Raw genomic sequence first — 22,155 nt, 5'->3', positions numbered from 1 at the left:
AGCTGACAGTGTGATCATCAAGTCACACTGGGGGACAGGGGATGGATCACTTGAGGATTGCCTGATTACCTGTTCTTTTCATTCTCTCTGAATCACGTGGCATTGGCAACTGGGCTAGATGGACCATTGATCTGACCCAGTATGATGTTCTTATGTAAGTCCTTGCAAATGCTGCCTTGGTATTTAAGAAAGTCTCTGTGGCTTCAAAAGTAAGCAAAATGGCAAGTGAAATTCAATGTTGATAAATACGAAGTAATGCACATTGGAAAACATAATCCCAACCAAACATATAAAACGATGGGGTCTACATTATCTTTTATCACTCAAGAAAGAGATCTCGGAGTCATTATTTTCTGAAAACGTCCACTCTGTGCAGCAGCAATACCAAAACCAAAACCCCAAAAACCCAAACAAACCTAACTATGTTAGGAAGGGATAGATAATAAGACAGTAAATATCATAATGCCACTATATAAATCCATGGTACACCCACACTTTGAATATTGCATACAGTTCTGGTCATCCCAAAAAGGTATATTACAACTGGACAAAATACAGAGATAGGCAACAAAAATGATTAAGTGTATGGAACAGCTTCTATATGAGGAGAGATTAAAAAAACTGGGACATTCCAGCTTAGAAAAGAGATGTCTAAGAGGGGATATGATTGAGGTCTATAAAATCATGACTGGTGTGGAGAAAGTGAATAAGGAGGTGTTATTTACTCCTTCACTTAACACAAGAACCAAGGGTCACCCAATGAAATTAGTAGGCAGCAGGTTCCAAACAAACATAAGGAAGTACTTCTTCATACAACATGCAGTCAATCTGTGGAACTCGTTGACGGGATGCTGTGAAGCCAAAACTATAACAGGGCTCAAAACAGAACTAGATAGCCATCAATGGACTAGTCCATTGATGGCTATTAGCCAAGATGGTCAGAGATGCAACATCATGCTCTGAGTGTCCCTAACTTCTGATTGCCAGAAGCTGGGAGTGGGCTACAGGGGATGGATCACTCGATGATTGCCTCTGAAGTGATTGCCTCGTTCCCTCTGAAGCACTTGGCACTGGCCACTTTCAGAAGACAGGATACTGGGTTAGATGGACCATTGGTCTGAACCAGCATCGCCATTCTTCTGTTCCTGTGCAAGTCCTTTGAGGTCCACTGCAAATGTTGCCTTGTTATTTAAGAAAAACTGTGGCTGCAAAAGGCAGCTTTGTGGCAGATGGGGGAGCACTATTTGTTTCCTATTTTTGCATCATGCGTCAACTGTGAGATTCTTTAGCTGCAGTCAGTACTGTAAATCTTGAAAAGCCAAGATAATTTAAGATGTGTGATTACTGCAACTTTCATAAACCTCTCTGTTTTTATTTAAAGTTTTCTGCTTATTTATGAAAGGGTCTGTTGAAACAATTACTATGGCCTGAGCTGCTGTTTTTAGACTTTTCCTTTATATTTTCCATTTTGCTGTGTGGCTTTTGGACTACATATTGCATTTCTGTTTCCATTTATTTACACCTTTCAACTGCCAAGTTTTTCTTTCCGATTTCAAAGCAGGGTTTCTTTGTGTATAGATTTGTAGTTTCTTGAACACTACATACTCAAATTCAATCAAGCCCCTTATACTCTTGTAGTTAGCTGCAATATGGAAAAGGGCCTATCATATTTTATTTATTTTAGTTGGAGGAAAATGTTCCCTTTTGTTTTATTAATGATGGAATCCAGCACTTATGAAATCAAATGTTTGATGTCATGTGCTTGGAGCTGGCATAATGCAAGCTTCCACGGATAGTACTGGCGATGCACTTCCTTCCTGATCTGTAATACACTAGCAATTCCCGAAGAAGATTTGTTCTGAATAAAGACTGCGTAATGTGCAGTAGTTTCATGATATAGAAAGATGGCCTCCGGAGACTGCATTGAAACTAGCAAACTCTACACTCACTTGTGTTCTGTTACATAAGACGACTCGTTTTCACTTGTAATTAATTGTAGAATGATATTAATACTGTTTTTAAACAGTTTGATTATTTTAAAGTATGCACTTTGAAGTTTATGATCCGTGAGTGAAAATCTGATCCAAAAACACTTTGCAGGTTGAGAAGAGCCAAGTTAGAATAACCGTACAGCCACATAAGAATGACAAAGCTATAAGAACAGCCACAGAAAAGTATTAGCCACTTAAATGGTCAGGATGTAATTTGGGCTACTTTCTCTTTTTCCTAGAATATATTAGCCCACTCACATGAAGTCTGAACTAAAGATGAGCAAGATACAGAGTGCATCCTGGGGGTTAACCGTTGAAACCAATTACCTAGGGTAATGTTGGATTTTTCCATCTCTTGATGCAGAAAATCACATTGGATCTCTTTCTAGAAGCTGTACTTTAGCTAACATACAAGTTCCTGGCCACAGTACAAGGGTAACTGGCTGAAATATAATGGCCTGTGATATACAGGAGGTTATACTAGATAATCTACTGATCTCTTCTCACCTTAAACTCAGTGAATCTGTGAAATACTGAACACCCCCAATGTCATTGACTGGACTTCACCTCATGGGATCAGGCTGGGTAAACTTGTTTTCCTAGCTTGGCTCTTTTGTACACTTTAAATACTTTGGCTCCGTTAGCACTTTGGTTGGGTCGGGGGCTGTTGTGGGAATTTCTTACCTTTACGAATGATGACAACTACTCTGAATTTGATGGAGAAAGTGACTAGAAATTTTAATGAAAACATTAAACTGACCAGCATCAAGAAGGAAATGTAGTTGAACCATTAAGTAATAGTGACTGCTATTATTAAATTCAACATCGCCTGGGGCAAAGATTATACTAAACACCAGCATGGTGCCATTAAACTGCAGTATTGCCTACTCTTGTGATGCGTGGAGTTTTTCCTAAAGCCTTGGACCCAGGAGTCGTATGATTATACCAGAAACTCTGTTTTCATTTAAAAACAAAGTAAGTTTCCTATCCTCATGTTTGTAGACAAAAGCTTGAAAATATGAACCCTAAAAGTTCAAAGCCAGAATGCAAATAAAAAGAATTTTAGAAAATTGTAGATTTTAAAAACTCATGTTTTTTTGTTTTTTTAGCAAATCTCATGATTTTTTGAGGCTGACTCATGGTTCTTGAGCATTTAGGATCAGTAATACTGAAACTGTAGACCGAGAATTTAAATTAAATGAGGAAGCTGGTCATAAAGACCTTGAAGTCAAAATCAGGGGCATTAAAATGCAGTATGGAGTTATTTCAGTTTGTCATTATGGAGTCACAGAAGGTATCGATACCCCCCCCCCCACACACACACACACAAAAAAGGGAGCAGTCTACAGTAAACTATGGATGTTGTAAAACAAATAGTATGGACATTCCCCAGACATCTTTTACAAAGGTGTTAGCTGCCTCAGGTTCATTGACAGCCCATTAGCTCCAGGTAAGCAGCTAGTGAAGACAAGCCCAGAAAGAGAGTTACCAAAGAGTAGGATTCAGAGTAGCAGCCGTGTTAGTCTGTATTCGCAAAAAGAAAAGGAGTACTTGTGGAGCAAATGTTTAATATTCAGCATGCAAAAATGTAACAAGTTGCCCCAAGGGGTGTATGTGTGGGAAGTGTTTTAACTGCGACTGCTGATAGTTAATATATTTATTAATGATTTGGAAAGGAGGTGAACAATAAAGTGGCCAGATTTCCAGGTGACATGAAATTATTTTGGTTTTTAAAAACTAGAGAATAAGTGGCCTAACTTCAGCCATTTTTGAAAGTGTTGGCTTGAGAACATTTAGCTTAAAGAGGAGACAAGTACAAGGTCTTGTCATAATACAAGACTGAGGGGATAGTCAATAGAATTGAAAGTTAACACATTTTAAACTTTTTTTTTTTTTTAAAGGAAATATTTTTTGCATGCATCAGTCTGTTTTGTTGTTTTAGCTGGGGTCAAATTTGGCCACCCTGTCTCAGGCTGAATAGCCATTTACTTCACAAGCAGTCCTATTGATTTCATTGGAACTACTTATGGAGTACAGTAGCACTCATTCTGACTGAAGATAGCAGAATCTTGCCATTTGCCATCGTAAAGCATGTTGCTGTATAAATTAGGTGCCTGAGAACAGGTCAGCTAATCTTAATTTCTGACTTTTTGTTATGCTTCAATTTGCAAGATGTTTAGGAATGAAAGCAATGGCACTATTTATTGTAGCTCTTTGTGTAATTGGTGTTCCAAAAAGCTTTAGCAAATCATTCAACAAAATTTGATGAAAGCATTGTTAAACTTTATTAGCAACTAAGGGCTTGTCTACATGGGGACACTGTGACAGGGTCGGGCCAGATGGCTATAGGAGAGTAATAGAAGGCAGATATATTAGCCCCAGGCTAAGTAGGTCCCTTTTCCCTGGATAAGGTAACAGGGAAGGTTCCAGAACAATCAGGAACCTTCTGGAGACAATTAAGACAGGCTGATTAGAACACCTGCAGCCAATCAAGAAGCTGCTAGAATCAATTAAGGCAGGCTAATCAGGGCACCTGGGTTTTAAAAAGGAGCTCACTTCAGTTTGTGGTGTTCGTGTGAGGAGCTGGGAGCAAGAGGCACTAGGAGCTGAGAGTGAGAACGCAGAGTGTTGGAGGACTGAGGTGTACAAGCATTATCAGACGCTATGAGGAAGGTCCTATGGTGAGGATAAAGATGGTGTTGGGAGGAGGCCATGAGGAAATAGCCCAGGGAGTTGTAGCTGTCACACAGCTGTTCCAGGAGGCACTCTAGACAGCTGCAGTCCACAGGACCCTGGGCTGGAACCCGGAGTAGAGGGTGGGCCCAGGTTCCCCTCAAATCCTCCCAGCTCCTGGTCAGACACAGGAGGAGTTGACCTGGACTATGAATTCAGAAAAACAGCCAAGCCGAGGGCTGCCGTGAAGCTCCAAGGCGAGCAAATTCGCCAATAAGCGCAAGACCTACCAAGGTAGAGCAGAAACTTTGTCACAACACTCAAGGAATTATAGAATATCAGGGTTGGAAGGGACCTCAGGAGGTCAGCTAGTCCAACCCCCTGCTCAAAGCAGGACCAATCCCCAACTAAATCATCCCAGCTAGGGCTTTGTCAAGCCTGACCTTAAAAACTTCTAAGGAAGGAGATTCCACCACCTCCCTAGGTAACGCATTCCAGTGTTTCACCACCCTCCTAGTGAAATAGTTTTTCCTAATCTCCAACCTAAACCTCCCCCACTGCATCTTGAGACCATTACTCCTCATTCTGTCCTCTGCTACCACTGAGAACAGTCTAGATCCATCCTCTTTGGAACCCTCTTTCAGGTAGTTGAAAGTAGCTATCAAATCCCCCTCATTCTTCTCTTCCACAGACAAAACAATTCCAGTTCCCTCAGCTTCTCCTCATAAGTCATGTGTTCCAGTCCCCTAATCATTTTTGTTGCCCTCCGCTGGACATTTTTCCAATTTTTCCACATCCTTCTTGTAGTGTGGGGCCCAAAACTGGACACAGTACTCTAGATGAGGCCTCACCAACGTCGAATAGAGGGGAACAATCATGTCCCTCGATCTGCTGGCAATGCCCCTACTTATACATCCCAAAATGCCATTGGCCTTCTTGGCAACAAAGGCACACTGTTGACTCATATCCAGCTTCTTGTCCACTGTAACCCCAAGGTCCTTTTCTGCAGAACTGCTGCCGAGCCATTCGGTCCCTAGTCTGTAGCGGTGCATGGGATTCTTCCGTCCTAAGTGCAGGACTCTGCACTTGTCCTTGTTGAACCTCATCAGATTTCTTTTGGCCCAATCCTCTAATTTGTCTAGGTCTGTCTGTATCCTATCCCTACCCTCCAGTGTATCTACCTCTTCTCCCAGTTTAGTGTCATCTGCAAACTTGCTGAGAATGCAATCCACACCATCTTCCAGATCATTAATGAAGATATTGAACAAAACGAGCCTGAGGACCGACCCTTGGGGCACTCCGCTTGATACCGCCTGCCAACTAGACATGGAGCCATTGATCACTACCCATTGAGCCCGACAATCTAGCCAGCTTTCTATCCACCTTATAGTCTATACATCTAGCCCATACTACTTTAACTTGCTGGAAAGAATACTGTGGGAGACCGTGTCAAAAGCTTTGCTAAAGTCAAGGAACAACATGTCCACTGCTTTCCCCTCATCCACAGAACCAGTTACCTCGTCATAGAAGGCAATTAGATTAATCAGGCCTGACTTGCCCTTGGTGAATCCATGCTGACTGTTCCTGATCACTTTCCTCTCCTCTAAGTGCTTCAGCAAGTCAGAGCGCTTTAAAGTGCTAGTGTAAACAGGTTCTAAGAGCTGGGAGCTAATCCCCTCGTGGAGGTGGATTACCAGGAGCGCTGGGAGACCTGTCTCCCAGCGCTCCCGCGTGACCACACTCGCACTTCAAAGCGCTGCCGCGGGAGTGCTCCCGTGACAGCGCTTTGAAGTTTCCAGTCTAGCCATGCCCTTAAGCGCATATATATATAACTTTACTCAGGTGAGCAGTCTCCGTGAAGTGAAGTTGCACACAGACTCAAATGTTTTCAGGGTCAAGCTCTTAAATTGTATATTAAACATTGTTTTTAATTCTCCAGACCCAGTTTCCTTACCACTGATGGCTATAGTCTATAGATTCAATACTATTTAGCTATCATTTTCCTTTTTGTTCCCAGCCATTTACACAAATACTGGGCCTGACCTTGATGTTTATGTAAAACTCCTGTTGGGGTTACATTACACTTAAGAGCTTCAGAAAAATTGGGCCCAAAATACTTATGCTACAAAGCCTCACTGTAAAAGTTTCCCACCCTGAACAAGGATTCCGATATACACTGTTTCCTAATAACATGCGTGCTGCTGCCAAGAATTTTAGGTTCACCAGGGCACTTGACAATGCTGCTTCTCCGAAACAAGTAGCAATTTGAAATGCTTCCCACAGTGTTTAACTTTTTATCCAGCGTGGAATGGCAGTTGTGATCTGATCATGAATCTTTTTTTGGTACTGCACTTTTGTATACTGTAAAAACGTTGGTTGTGTACAGAGTAGGGTAAGTCAGAAATAGATAAGAGAGTTAGAGGTGACATTTAAGAAATAAACCAAAGCTGAGTGACTTCAACAAGCTGAGAAAAGTTGTCTCACAGTTGTATGCATTTCTGCATAGCTCCCAAGTTTGTAAAACTCAGAGATTCTGTCATAATTATAATCTCATCAACTCCTGTGTAAGATATTTCAGGTTGTTTTTAACTCCCCCCCCCCCCACCCCCACCTCTACCCCCCATTTGGCTTAGTAGTAATCTCAAAACTCTTCATTTGGGCTTGGTAGAGCCTGAGAGCTATCCCAGTCAGTTTAATGGGCATGATGACGCCTCACAGCCAGGTCATTCATTTGTGTTCTGCTTTGCTCTGAGCACGTTAAGCAATTTGGATAGGGGTGTGTTTATCAATTGAAGGAAATAAAAATAAATGTATTATTTTACTGTCAGTTATTATTTACGATCAGGAGTGTGTACCGTTGGCAGCACTAATCATGAGTACTTACGAACTGCAGTTGTTAAACTGAAGGTGATATTTCTAAGTATAGGGAATACTGCAAGTGCCTCTAGAAGAGTAAATACTGTCGTATGGTGGACATCCATGTGGTAATGACATCCATGCTATCCTTGTACCCTTCCAAATATAAGATACAGCCTGGAATAACATCTTACTGTTCTGTTCAGTTACTGGAAATGTTTCTGACTTTCAATTAAAACGGTTTTGGACTAAGGCCTCGGCCATGCAGGCTGCTGACTATTGCAGAATGGAAAACAGTGCAGCAGCAAAGTGCTAGCACCCGGCATCAGCCTTGTGCCAGGGCAGAAACACTTCAGTACAGTGCAGAGAAATAAACACCAGTGAGAACAGACTTCTGCGCAGAACCTCTGGTCTGTGGTACTTGCTCCCTTCTCAGCTTCCTTCATGTTGGATAGTAGATAACAAAGAACTACACTCTGTAGCTCTAAATACTCATGCACCATAAGCAGACAGGAAACTTGGGGATTGATTCCAGGCTGAAGTCAGTGGGAGTCTTTTCATTGCTTGCAATGGGCTTTCAATCAGGACCATAGATAGCCCTACCTGTGTTCGTTGCTTTCTTCCCACCCTGAGTATCTAGGTATTTTCAGGACACTATTTTATTATCTAAATACAAATTCAAGGACTCTTTAAACCTTTTCTCTCAGCGAGAAGGATGCCACATCTGGAAGATGCACATGGTGAAGGGGACAGACGGGTTGGGGATCCAGATTACAGGAGGAAGAGGATCAAAGCGATCCCCTCATGGCATCATTGTTGCGCATGTTGAGGAAGGAGGCTCTGCTCACAGGTAATGTAACGTTTGTTCCTTCACAAGGCTACGTAGGCTTGCTTGATTTGTTTATGCCACTTTCAGCAGAAATCAAAAAAGGGGTAAAGGGAGTTCACTCACACTTCCATAAAAACATTTCTTTACGTTGGGCTAATAAAATGACAAGTATTAGGAAGTATTTTAGACCCAACTAAGTCGTGCTTTATTCATTTTTCTGCATGCTTGCATTTAAATATAAATTTTCTGCACAGCTTGGCTGCAAGAACCTTTACTTAGGCTCAGAATGCTTCCCCCTTTTTTTCTATAGGGATGGTAGATTGACAGCTGGTGACGAGCTCCTAATGATCAATGGTCAGTCTTTGGTTGGACTCTCCCATCAGGAAGCTGTGACTATTCTGCGATCTGCTACAGGTCTAGTGGAGCTGGTAGTAGCTAGCAGGGTAGGTAACTTTACATCTCACTCTTTTCATTGCTAGAATTCTGGATATATATATTTTAGAAGAGTGACAGTCTGTGTCTGTTACAAATATAAACAAGGCCAGATGTTCAGTAGTCTGGGGGTGCATATTTGTACATCTAATTTTTGTGTACTGATATAAAAATTGCACAGCACTCACAATAAATCTATGGCAAATAAACAGTGGGATATACAAGACAGCTCATTTGTTTGTACAATAACAGCAAATGCCTGTGCATTTCTCCATGAATTTCTGGCAAACAGCATTTTCTTAAAATATGTAGCCTACAGAACAAAACAAACTCTTCTCAGCTCCTGTAAATTCTCACCCATATCCTACATATCTGTCTATGTACTTCTGTAATACCGGGGTGCCTGACATCTCTAGATGTTGTTCTATGTGTTTGCATTCTTTATTTTTTATGTTAGTGGCTTGAAGTAATTTTTTTGCAGTTAAAGTGATGTGATGTTTCATGTAAATAAGGTGAAACTAATTTATTAACAGCGTTTAGTCTTCCTTCATCATAGGAGAGATTAGAGATGTGGATCATCATGTAGGCTGAGCATTAAATAGGTGCAAAAATGAGGTGGTCACTGTTCTTCTAGCCTCGTTGATCCTTTAATTTGGTGGGATATAGATTTTAATTATACATACAATAGAGAGGCTTAATCTCTTCTGGATGTTCTTTGATAACTCCTTCCAGTGCCCAATATTCACATTTATCAAGAAGAGAAAATGTCCCAGAGTATTCAAGAACAAAAACCAAGATGCATGAACTTAAAATTTATATAGTATTTTAATTAGCCACTGAAGTGCATCAAAGTCCTTTGTCGGGATTACAGTTTAGTATTAACTCCGCCAGTTTTCACCTTGATGACAACGTACTTTGAACAGATGCAAACATATTTACACTTCAGTTAGACTCTTGGGCTATCTTCCAAAGGGGGCATATCAGCCTACATGAATTCCTTTTTAAAATTCCTTCTCCATTTGTGCTGCAATTACATCTATACAATCAACAAGAATGTTTGCAACATAAAGCTCTTTGGGTTCTGACCAGACTTTGTGTCAGCACAGTCTCTTTACATTCAGTTTTCACATTCCTGGGAAGAGTATTTGCTAACCTAACAAATGAAGTATACAAATCTTTGCTTTGTTTTATATAGTAGTCATTCATATTTGAGGATCAGATTTCTAATCAGCCCAAGATAAGAAATAAAATAAGTGTAGTGAGCTCCATGAGATCTCTCTGGACATTTGTTTGTATGAGGAAACTGCCACATAAGCCCTGGATTTGTCTTGACAGAGATAGAATGCTCTTGCCCTGTACTGTGTGTTATTATTTACCCTGGAAAGTATGCAAGATAATAGAGAATCAGGGCCTGAATGTTCTAGGTTCTGAACTGAGTTGAACTGACAGCATTGTGAGGGGAATTTTCATATCACTGCTATATGTATGTGTTGTAAGTGTGTGAAGTGTATTTATGTATAATCTGCCTCCTGATGTTTCTGAATTCTACAAAACGCATGGAGCTTGTCTGCATGCAAAAGTTATTACATTTTAACAATACCAATATTATTAAAATGGTACAACCCCCCCACCCACCCCCTGCCTAGTTTCCCCTAGCGTGGCTGCATTGATACCAGCAGAGCTTATTCCTCTGTGGGAAGAGGAATGAATTATACTGGTATAAGGCACATTTGTACTAGTATAACTGTTTACATCAGAGGTGTAGCAGTATAACTATTTGGTTAAAAAAAAAAAACCAAACAGCCCAAAATACCACTAAGCAAATCAGTTACATGGGCACAGAAACTTTATGTAGACAAGGTCATGCATAGACTGTCATGCCTATTTCCCTAGAATACTCCCTGGTCTTTGTTACACATTTGTTGAATTAAGTGGACTAGTCCATTGTGTAATTACTGTGTAAACCCAAAATTATATGGAACTCTTCTGATTTTTTGTTTCATACAAATTCCCTCCTTGTTCATTGGAAGGTTCACTGATCTTCATGAACCTTCTGAATGAGTCTGGGAATGGGAACAGGAAACTTTTAATTTTTCAATTTAAACTTGAAGTTTTGGCACATTGAAATGTATAATTGGATTAAATTTGAAAAAATGAATAATTTGCTTGGGTTTTAATCTGGAGAGCAAATGCCTATTATCGAATAGCAAAGCTTCATTATATACTTGAATGGTACACTGTGAGAGACACAATGTGTATTTTGTTGCCTTCCTGGTAGGAAGGGACTGAAGAGGAGTCTCTCAAGTATCCATCTACAAGTTTGCCTGACTTACTTAGTACCTGTTCAGTCCAAGATACTGCCTCTTGCACTGATAACAAAGAGAATGAAGAGCCAGAGAACGAAGATGCCAAAGAAGTGAGCATGTCTCCTGAAGCACAGGTTGCTGTAAGTGTGGCTTTGGTAATCTTTTTACTTTGTTACTTGATTTTCTTCTGTAATAATTCCATGTGCTCCTATAGCCTAAAATGTAACCATTCATCTCTGTAAAAATCTTGATTAAACTAGTGCTTCCTTTATGTTAAAGATGGTCTACAGAAAACTAAATGGTGTGCTGAACTTGAGATCATGATATCTTTGTATTACAGTCTTTCAGGATTGTGTAAAGTAGCACTGCAAACTTTTATGTCTGTTAGTTACAGAAGAGTCCGATTGTGTTTTTCTGTAGTTAAATTACATTCCATTCACTTTTAAATGTAACCGAAGAGAGGTCAACTGAAGGGCCATGGCTGTGGTATGTTTGTTACCTCTCTTTGTGTAACCAAACTCTTGAAGATCTGGATCCACAAAGGGGCTTTAGGCATTGTGACACTGAGTGTCACTAACGTTTAGGCACCTTGAAAATCACAGGAACAACACTGATCCACGAAGTCTGAGCCTAGGCTCCCTGTACAATGGATGAGGAGATGGAAGCACCTTAGAATGCAAGCCACAAAAGCCAGCACACAAGGTGGGGAGCTACCTAAGCTAGTCAGTGGGAGATACCGACGAGACAGGGATGTGTCCTAAGCCCTGCCCTTCTTCCAGAGATAGGTGGCTAAATCCTTGCTGCTGGGAGGTGCCTGTCTCAGCTACTGATCCACAAATGAGGGAAAGATAAGCATTCCTCTGCTTAACTCATGTATGGGGCCTGATCCATGCTTAGAGGCCACCTAACACCACAAAACCACCAGGGGAAGGACCTTCCTCGTTAACCTTTAGCCTAGCAGTTAGGGTACTCACCCAGCATGCGAGAGACCACTGGTTCAAGCACAGGTGCTGACTTTTCAAACTGCTGGGGGGTGCTTGACCCCCAGCTCTGCCCCAGACCCCATCCCCATTCCACCCCTTCCCCCAAGGCCCAGCCCTGCCTCTTCCCGCCCTGCCTCTTCCCGCCCAGTTCCGCCCCTTCACCCCCGAGCACGCCACGTCCCCACTCCTCCCCACTCCCTCTCAGCCTCCCTGAATGCCATGAAACAACAGTTTACGGCAGACTGGAGGCACTTATCCGCGGGGCCCTGGTGGGCAGGAGGCGCTGGGAAGGGGTGCGGGGGAGCTGATGGGAGGTTGCTGGTGGATGCTCAGCACCCACCATTTTTTCCCTGTGGATGCTCCAGGCCTGGAGCACCCATGGAGTCGGCCACTATGGGTTCAAGTCCTCCCTTTGCCTGATGAGAAGAGCAGCTTTGAACAGGGACCTGCCTGTTCTCAGATGAGTGGCCTAACCACTGGACTATATAAATGATTCTCATTTTCTTTCTAGCCCAGTTCATATTTAATTATTCAGTTATTTAATGAAAGTAGAACAACTTCAATGGGAAAGATTGAGGGAGACCCATCTCAAGATAGCTCATAACTCCTCTTCTTGCTTCTCTGCTGTTTTGTGCTGAGGTGTTAGGTGGCTCCTCCTTAGTACGCCTACCACATCAGACCCCACATGTGAGTTACATGGAGGTGCACCTATCTTCTCCTGGTTTATAGATCTCTCTGAGGCGTAGGTGGGAGACTGGCATCCAGATCCCGAGAATCAGGCAGCCATGCGCATGCTCAGAAACATGGGCACCTAGGGAACTTGTACTACACACACGTTGGCACTGAGTTAGTTTAGGCATCGACAGGGTTAGGCAGCAGCCAAGTAGGGGTGTTTGAGGATAGAAGTGGTGCCTAAAAACAGGATTTGGATGCCCAAGTGTGGGGGTTAGGCACCTAAGTGGATCTGGGTTGAAGTTCTTGGAAGGGTAAACTCCGATTGAAGTCAGTAGGATTTTGTCTGAATGAGACTTTGAGTTTGGCCCATAATGAAAGTTCGGATTAGATAAATGCTCTAAAATGATAACCTCACTTGCATTCCATTCGAAGCTCCATTCATCAGAAAGGTTAAATAGATTATTATTTGTTACTATTATTTATCTGTATTTTGGTAGCACCTCAGAGCCCTGGTCAAGGACCATGACCCCATTGTGCTGTGTGTACAAACACAGACCCTTCCCCAAAGATCTTACAGTCTCGGTATAAGAGAATAGAAAGCAGTTGGAGATCAGCATAACCTTGTTTTCCATAATATTTATAATAAACTCTCAGAGAGAAACATTGGAAAAAAATTAAATTAATCCCATGTGATGTCAATCCTGGTTGTTGGATTTTATTTTATATTCTTACATAAAAGAACAAGAGTGTTAAGAATCACTTGCTGAGAAAAGTGACATCATCACAGACAGCTCTACTAGTGCTATTATTCACTTAATTCTGTTTCAGAGTAGCAGCCGTGTTAGTCTGTATTCGCAAAAAGAAAAGGAGTACTTGTGGCACCTTAGAGACTAACAAATTTATTAGAGCATAAGCTTTCGTGAGCTACAGATCACTTCATCGGATGCCGATGAAGTGATCTGTAGCTCACAAAAGCTTATGCTCTAATAAATTTGTTAGTCTCTAAGGTGCCACAAGTACTCCTTTTCTTTTTACTTAATTCTGTGTGATCTCAACAGGACTCTGATCACTTTGGTTTCTAGGGCAGGGATGGATTTAATCTTGTGCCTGAAAAGTTGGGATTCTTGAGTTTATTACTGTACAGACTGTCCCTCTATTCAGCAGACTGATACAGCAGTGACAAAAAAAAATACCTCCATGGATTAATAAAAGGATGCCCAGGACTTCTTTGTAAGTCTTGTGTGCTAATTTGGGTAGGTGTCTAGGACAAAAGAATGATTAAAAATTCATTTTGCAATTCTTACAAGATCTTACACACTCAAACTACAGTAACAGCTTATAAAGTTGTGGTTCAAGTAAAGCACTGAACATTAAAATCAGTTGTTGCAAATCTTTATTATGTATGGGTTAAGGGACACAGTCTCCTAGAATTCTAGTCAATTTCCAAACATGAGTTAAAAGTAATTTCAGTCACTTCATCTGCTCCTGAGTCCCGGGTGCCCAGGTTTGTATTTTGCAACTACATTTCTCAGTGCTGTTGAAAGTTCCATTGCCCTTTCCTTGTTAGTGTGAGATACTCACAAAAATACTAGAGGAAACTGGCTATAGGGGAACAGTGATGCATAAAGATCTTGCAAATGAGCAAAATAAACAAATAGGAAAAGTAGTGAAATATATATAAAAATATTTTTTTCTCTACTCTTCAGTTCTAGTATCCGTATGTGTAAAACTGGTCCAAGGGAGGTATGATTGTTAAATTGATGGTGTCTTTTAGGGCCAAATCCTGTTAGGTTCCTCAGGCTAAGTAAGAAGAATCCTCCCTCCTCTTATCCAGGAAAGGGTGCAAAACATTTTTGCGCCTAATCTGTGACTGCTACTCCAGCAGCAGGATTGTAGCAGCTGGCCCCTGTGTATGGACAGTGTAGTCGTAGACCCACAAATTGCATCCAGGGCCTGCACTCCCTCCTCCAGTGTGCTTTCTGCAGTGTACCAAGCAGTGCTGCGCGAACTCTAGGTATAGTGTTGCTCTGCTCTGCCACTCTCTGCACAGTAAAACCAAACTTGTTCTACAGCATGCGTGACCTCCCATATCCTTTGAAGGATTTGCCAGGAGGTTTTGCTCTTCAATTTACAAGGCATGGAGTCCGATCAGGACAAGAGTATAATTTGATTCCCAAGCATATGGCACAGTATAACTATATACGTCGTTGTAGAATTTCTACAGATACAGCAATGATTTTTTCCCACATTTGGTCATAACCATGTGGTATAGGCCCTACTGTGGTATAGGCCCAATAAAAGTTTCTGATATCAGAAACTTATGAAAAACATGTAGCAAGTGTATACCTCCTTGTCTCAAGGTTTTAGGTATATTTTTCTGTACTTAAGTGCTGTAGAAGAGCCATGATTTACAGATGCTGAAATAAAGAATATGTGAATGGAATCTAACAACCTGCTTAATAATAAAAAAGTTTCTGCAACTTTACAGGGTTGGAAGTAGAATGACAGTGGCTGTGGAGAATGAGGGAGTTAAGTGCATTATTTTTATGAATATCAGATGCATCTCAGTTAACCTGTTTGATATTATTTTGCCTGACTGCAAAGAGTTAAATCAAAGAGGGAGGGAAACAAACAGGAAATAAAACAATGGCAAAAATAGGGGACAATCCAGAGCAGTGGTCGGCAACCTGTGGCCTGTTAGGGTAATCTGCTAGCAGGCCGCAAGACAGTTTGTTTACATTCGCCGTCCGCAGGCACAGCCGCCCTCAGTGGCTACGGTTCACCGTTTCCGGCCAGTGGGTGCTGCAGGAAGTGGTGCAGGCTGGCTGCCGGTTCCCACAGCTTCCCATTGGCTGGGAACAACAAACTTCGGCCACTGCGGGCAGCCGTGCCTGCGGATGGTCAATGTAAACAAACTGTCTCGTGGCCTGCTAGCATATTACCCTGACGGGCTGCAGGTTGCCCACTATTGATCCAGAGAATACCAAGAGTCCTTGAGGAAACAGTTGGGGGGGGGCTGTTAATTGGAGAATGCCTCTGCCTAGCTCCAGCCAGGCTGGCAAGGTTTAGTATTCTCAGGTCTGAGCCTAGGATCACAGGGGATATTAAAACTTTCAAGATGCTGGTGTCCTAAGGAAGAATGGGGGGTTGAATGGGTTGTCAGCACCTGCCTGGGGGAGACTCTGACAGAGACACATGGAAGGAAGGAGGGAAGGAATGCAGCAGGACAGTCTGTTTCTGCCAGGCCAGAGACGGAGGTAACTAGGCTGAATGGAACTTATTTAAACTTTCAAGGAAAGAGTAAAGTTTAGTTAAGGGGAAATATATATGTAGGTCTTTTGTTTTAACCCTTTGCTCTGCGTGATTGTGTATATTTGAGTGAATGAATAATTCTTTGTTTTGAAGAAGCTGGTTTTGGATCACTTTAATCAGCTGCTGTCGCAGGCTGCAGAAGGAAAAGGGCTTACAGGTGTCAAACACAGTTGGATCTGTTGGGTTAACTCCGTTGGTAAACAGAGGTGCTACTGCCCAGAGACCCACTGAAAGGGAGATTGGACTGTGTGGTTTCATCCAGAGGAGGATGAAGATAGCAAAACCTGCCCCAGAGGGATGCACTCACCAAGAGGGATTAAAAGGAGTCTAAAGTGCAGATCTCCTTATCAGAAAGACAGTGGCTCTTTTGGTTTACCTGGTGCAGGGACTTTTTAAATATACCTACTTGATCATTCTTGTGTTCTTCACTTTTTAATAATTTGTTGCTTCTTTTGTCTTGTATTTCTCACAAACTTAGTGAGTATTATTTACATTAAGGGAGGAGGGTGGGCCTAATAATTACAGCAGAAACTAATCTGTTTGTGTCAAATCACAGTAAAATCAGGGTGACTCCTTTTGACTTCAGTGTGGGGATGCTACTCCAGATTTGGAGATCATAAAATTGTGACCTGATTCCTGGGTTTGAATCCCAACTCTGTCACTGACTTGAGTCAATTCTCATCTCTCTGACCCTGAGTTTCCCAACCAGTAAAAAGGGGATGATAACACTTGCCTACTTGCAGGGACTTGAGATGAGATACTACCAATGTGACATAGTCAATTTTTAAAAAATAATTAAAAGAAGTTTTTTTAGGGGTGACACCTGCCCTGAGGTCTCCCTGCCAACTTTTTGTAGTTTTACAGCTACAGATTCCTATATTTTAAAAATTATTTTTCTCTCTCCTGTTGCTGTATGTGAAAGACCTACACAGGAATAGGGGAAACGGACCATGAACAGAGGGGAACTAGTGAAACTAACCATGCGTAAAGCACATAGTAACTAATAAACTATTTCCTCTGGTCTCTTTCAGCTCTAGTTACCTTAGGAGTTATTGTAACAAACATATGTACTAACTGTTCAGAACAACATGATTTTAAGTTAACAAGTTTGAGTTTAGATTTGAAAGATGCTACAAAATTATAGGACAAGGTTTTTTGTAAGCACTCAGCATTGTCCTGTCTGTGCTCCCATTCACTCCAATGAGAGAAGTTAGTTCAGCGCTGACCGCTTCTGAAAATCACACCCTTAATTATAACCCTGATGTATAACTATCAGTGTGTAGCAGATGAGGTGCAGCTACACTGAATGAGACATATTAAAGGACAGTTCTATATCGCTTTCAGGGCAAGTATTGCAGTTTCATAGGACATTCTTGAGAATTGAAAAACCTGATGCAGCTTGCCTGTGCACAATGAGGTTTATAATGAAGGTATGTTTGAATTCAAAAGGGTGTTGCCAAGTGTCAAAATGTAGCCGTTGGAACTGAACTGAATATGGTTGCCACATATTTCTTTTTTTTTAATTCCGCTCTCTTCAGGTGCTAGATTGTCAGGATTTTCCCTAAGATCTGAAGGAACTTGCTCTCTTAGCTTTGCTCCCAATCTTTCCAGCCAAGCAGTAGTCCGTCTGGAAGGAAATCTGTAGTACACAAATGAAGAGCTCAGTAGCACTTGGAGAGTGCAGTTTAAAAATATCACCCTTATGGTTTATTTAAAATCCAAGCGTTATATTGCACTAAAGTAAAACTTTTATAAATACAGTTTAATTGGAACTCTTTTAGTACCAGTCTGGTTATGCAAAGGCCTATTTAACATGAAACATCCCTTCAAGTTCTAACATTAATAAAACTTGTGCCATCGGGCAGAAAAAGGATTATATTAAAATCCTGAAAGTGCATTTGTTTCCCTGAATGTCTAGCCAAAACATTCCTTAACTTCACACATGCGATTCTGAGGTGAAGCCATGTTGTTGTGTTAAATTGTCTCAAATCATTCTTGGGATTTTAATATAAAAAAGTATGCGTCTGGTGCTTGTGGTGCCGTTTATATTAATTTTACCTATTTGTATGTGAGGGGCAGGTAAAATATTATTTCCGTTTGGTGGTGGGGTATGCGTGTGTATGTTCAATTTTGTTCTGGAAAGTCAACTATATTGCTTGAACTTTAACCTTCTGCTGGTTCGCTGTATTGGTGAAAGCGAAAACGTCTCAGGAAATATCACTAAGAGGAAAATAACTTGGTCAAGAATTTCAGATTTTGGTGATGATTTTGGCTCCCTCAGTGTTTAGGTGCCAACTTGAGACTCTTAACGAGGCTTGATTTTTTTCAGAAGGTGGTTGCTTAGAACTTTCTGAAAATCTGGCCCCTTAAGGCATCTGAACTTGAGCATCCACAATGATAGTCACTGTTGAAATTCTTGACCTTTGTTTTTATGTCTGGCGCTGTTATCTTGTTAAATACAAAATTATAAAATTAATCAGATTATTAATAATAATAATAATAATAATAATTAATAATGGTTGTTATTGTTACCTAGTCTTTTATAGCACTTTTCATCAGTAAATCTCAAAGCCATCCCCATTTTACAGATGGGAAATCTGAGGCACGGATCAGGGAAGTGACTTGACCAAGGTCACATAACAGGCCAGTGGCAGAGCCCTGGGAAAATAGTGTTGACTGTACATGCATATGGGGGGCTAAATCCAGGCCTCTGGTGCTGCAATCTCCATTGTCAGGGGAACCAGTGGGAAACAAGATTCTATCTGGGAGCTAGGCCAAGCCAGAAGATGGTTGAAGGGGATCCACATAAAGGCCTACAAAGATCACTTCAGTTGTTCTGGTTGTATGAGCCTCTGCTGCTTGACTCAACAGCTGTGGCAGTGTGGGAGGCTTCCTGCTAAAGTCTCCTGGCTGTACAACTGCCCAGATGCAGCCTCATTACTGGACCAGGGAAATGCTCCCAGATGTGTGACTGTTCTGTTCTTAAAAAGAAAAGGAGGACTTGTGGCACCTTAGAGACTAACAAATTTATTTGAGCATAAGCTTTTGTGAGCTGTTAGTCTCTAAGGTGCCACAAGTCCTCCTTTTCTTTTTGTGAATACAGACTAACATGGCTGCTACTCTGAAATCTGTTCTGTTCTTGTTTCATAAGTTTGGGTAAGGTTTGCTTTGGCCTTAAATGCTTGCCGTAACTCAAGATTGCGAACATACTGGACACAGAGATTGAACAATCCTGCTGTAACAGAAACAGGATGTCATCGGTTAAAGCTATGTGTGAATTGTGTTTCTTTATTCATGTCAAAACCCACCTTATGTTTTTGGCAAGGTATGCATCTGAAAGAGAATAAAAAAACCTGTTTTGTGAATGTGCAGAGATGAGTTCTTCCCACTTCTTTATTTGAGCCTTAGGAATGTTCAGTTATTTCCCATTGTGAGTCTCTGTGTCTTACTGGAGAATCCGTATGTAATTACCTCCTAGCTGTGCGAGTGCAGTAAGGAAGTGGATAACAATGCCATAAGTTTAAAAAAACACACTGGGGTCAGAAGTTCTTTTGGAAACACAGAAACAGATATTTCAGAGAAAGCATTAGCAGTGCAAGGAAACAGGAAGCATAACTCAACAATTAATTGGGGCGGGGGAGGGAAGGACTTTAATTACTCAGAAGACTCCAGGGTTCAGTCCCATTAGGGCATTGCAATTCCAGAAATCAACACTGCAATACACTGTAAATGGAATTGCTATATCCAAAAAACCTTTTTGTAAATAATATACTTTACGCTGAAGGGGATTTTGTTAGGAGAAATAGGGAAAAGAGAGATTTGGGGTCAGACTATGGCCAGCCCCTTCAGAGGTATACTGGGGAAGGGGGTACAAGGAGCCTTCCCTCATTGCAGCCCTGTGCCAGACACAGCTGCAACTCCTGCACTCTTCTGGTATTGAGGTTTCTCCCTGATAGTGCCTCCTCAGGCACTAGTCACCCCAGAGAGCCCTGGCCCTGCCCCTTCTTAGCGTCATCTAGAGAGTTGCCGGCTGTGACTGCTACACTCCTTTTGAAGCACTCCGCCACTGTGTGCCAAGTTACTCCAGGAGGCAGTGTGCTTTTCTGAGGTGCAGTACCTCCTAATGCGCCAGATCAACCCCCAAGTCCTGCTTACTTAAGGCTGTGACTAACAATAGATCTCATAGTGAATATAGGAAAGTGGGGAAATGTACATTTTTATGATAAACAGAGTGAAAAGTCTGGACAAGAGATGGCTGCAAAAAAGTCTAGAGGCCAAATCCAGTTTGCCTTATTCATGTGAGTATACCTGGTGCATCCAAGTAATCCCAGCTGCTGTGTCGCATTACAAGAAGCTAAAAGGACTCTTTCCTGATATGATTCTTCCATCTAAGCAATTACTTCGGTTGCCACAGGAATGTTGTATAATCACAAAGGGGAGGTGGCATCTGCCATCATGAATGGGAGCAGGTAGTAGTTAAGTGACAGGTTGTCTGATAAAATGTGCTCCACACTATGGATGAGTTTGAGAAACCCCTGGAAGACATTAAGGTGCCCTTCATGCTCTCTAGGGTTGTAATTCTCATTCTTCCATGTGAAATGTTTTAAAGTCAACACAGTAATGGAAACGTACTTTATCTGCAATGCCGGGTCTCCAGGCCCCTTTTCCTTTGTGAATGAGAGATCTTTCCACAAAGCAGCAGATATAGTAGCCAGCTATTTCTCTCTTGGCCACTTGGATAGCTGCCCAGGTTTGGTGGAAATGAACTGCCTTTAGCAACCTAAAAATAACCTCCCCGTGACATTAGAATGAAACGAATTCTATCATGGCCCTGGAGTCTAGCGGACATTAACATAAAGATAATAAAGGCACCAGGACTTTGAGAGTTATCATAAATGTTGTTTCATCACATCTGCAGATTGTTTATCCCCAAATTCTTGTAACTGTATACAATCCAACCCTAGCTGGGATCAGTTAAATTATATTTTAGACATGCTGTTCTTGAAAAAATACAATCCACATTAATATGTACATAAGGCTTTAGAGCCTTTATTCAGGTATGAAAGACGCTAGATAGCACGATATGCAATACTTGGGTATTTACTCAGTATGACACAAACACTGTTTTAAAAACTAATTCCAAAGTGCTATACCAAAAATATCATGGAAATGTACCCTCCAATTGTTGGCTTTGAGAATGTAAGCGAGATCTGATGTTCTCAGCAGAGCTATTTATACATTGTGACTATGCATAAAGACTGCTTCCTGTGTTCTTCCACCCTCCATATGTGAACAAAAAGTCCCCCTGAAAATAAAATAAAGAGCTGTATTCTCTGTTATCATATATGGAATCACAATCTATCCTAAACAGGGGACATTAATTAGAGAAAACAATTACAAGCTATAGACACAAATAGGCTTCCACACAGCTTGAGTTCCAAGTTTGTCTCCTTTGTTTACCTTTGAAGAGCCTTCTTAGAATTCTATGCAGCACACAGAGACATCTAGTGGCTGAATAACATACGGCAAATAAACATATCATTACCCTATCTAACATTGTCTTCAAATCTTGAATATTGAAACAAAAATAGAACAAGAGTGTTATTATGGATTTTTCAGAAATATTTATTATGAATTTAATTTAATTTAATTCAGTCCAAAAACTGTTTAAGGTGAAAAAGCATGTTGTATAGCAGACGAAAACAAAGCTAATCTAAAGTGATGAGAGATAGGTTTAGCTGGGTGGATCTCATTATCTCTAGGGCCAAGAGGGAGCCTGTCAATGGCTGCCTCCCTAAGATTTCTGCCACAACAGAGACTAATGGTACAAGCAATTTCCTGTGTGTGTTTCTATTTAAAAGAACATTGCTAAAGTTCTTACTTTTAAAAATCACTTTTATTCACTTTAACTTTTAATAGCCAGTTGAAAGCATGGAAATGAAATCTGCTTTTCTTACCTAATGCCCTAACCCTGCAGGCTACCGCCCATGGGTGGATCTGTGGTGCCAGCACAGAGTGACATTGGCTTCAGAGGTCCACCTGCATTGAATAACTTGTAGGATCTGGGCTTATGGTCTTTCCCTTCTGTCCCATGGACC

General features: G+C 41.3%; 1 protein-coding gene across 9 annotated transcripts in view; it reads left to right on the top strand.

Moving 5' to 3' along the window:
- The window catches only part of PDZD2 (PDZ domain containing 2), a 321,088-nt gene that overhangs the window by 228,852 nt on the left and 70,081 nt on the right, over positions 1-22,155 (top strand). For 8 of the 9 annotated variants that reach the window (XM_038402564.2, XM_038402566.2, XM_038402565.2 and 5 more), the window contains 3 exons: positions 8,228-8,370; positions 8,660-8,792; positions 11,060-11,227. The exons of the other annotated variant lie outside the window; for it this stretch is intronic. In XM_038402564.2, coding sequence (XP_038258492.1) covers positions 8,228-8,370; positions 8,660-8,792; positions 11,060-11,227 — 444 coding nt within the window. The remainder of the gene's footprint in view (positions 1-8,227; positions 8,371-8,659; positions 8,793-11,059; positions 11,228-22,155) is intronic. 9 annotated transcript variants of the gene reach the window in all.

This window comes from Dermochelys coriacea, chromosome 5 (assembly GCF_009764565.3).
Source record: "Dermochelys coriacea isolate rDerCor1 chromosome 5, rDerCor1.pri.v4, whole genome shotgun sequence".
Classification (NCBI taxonomy): domain Eukaryota; kingdom Metazoa; phylum Chordata; order Testudines; family Dermochelyidae; genus Dermochelys; species Dermochelys coriacea.
Note: the sequence above shows the minus strand (reverse complement) of the source record. Positions and strands in the feature narration are given on the sequence as shown.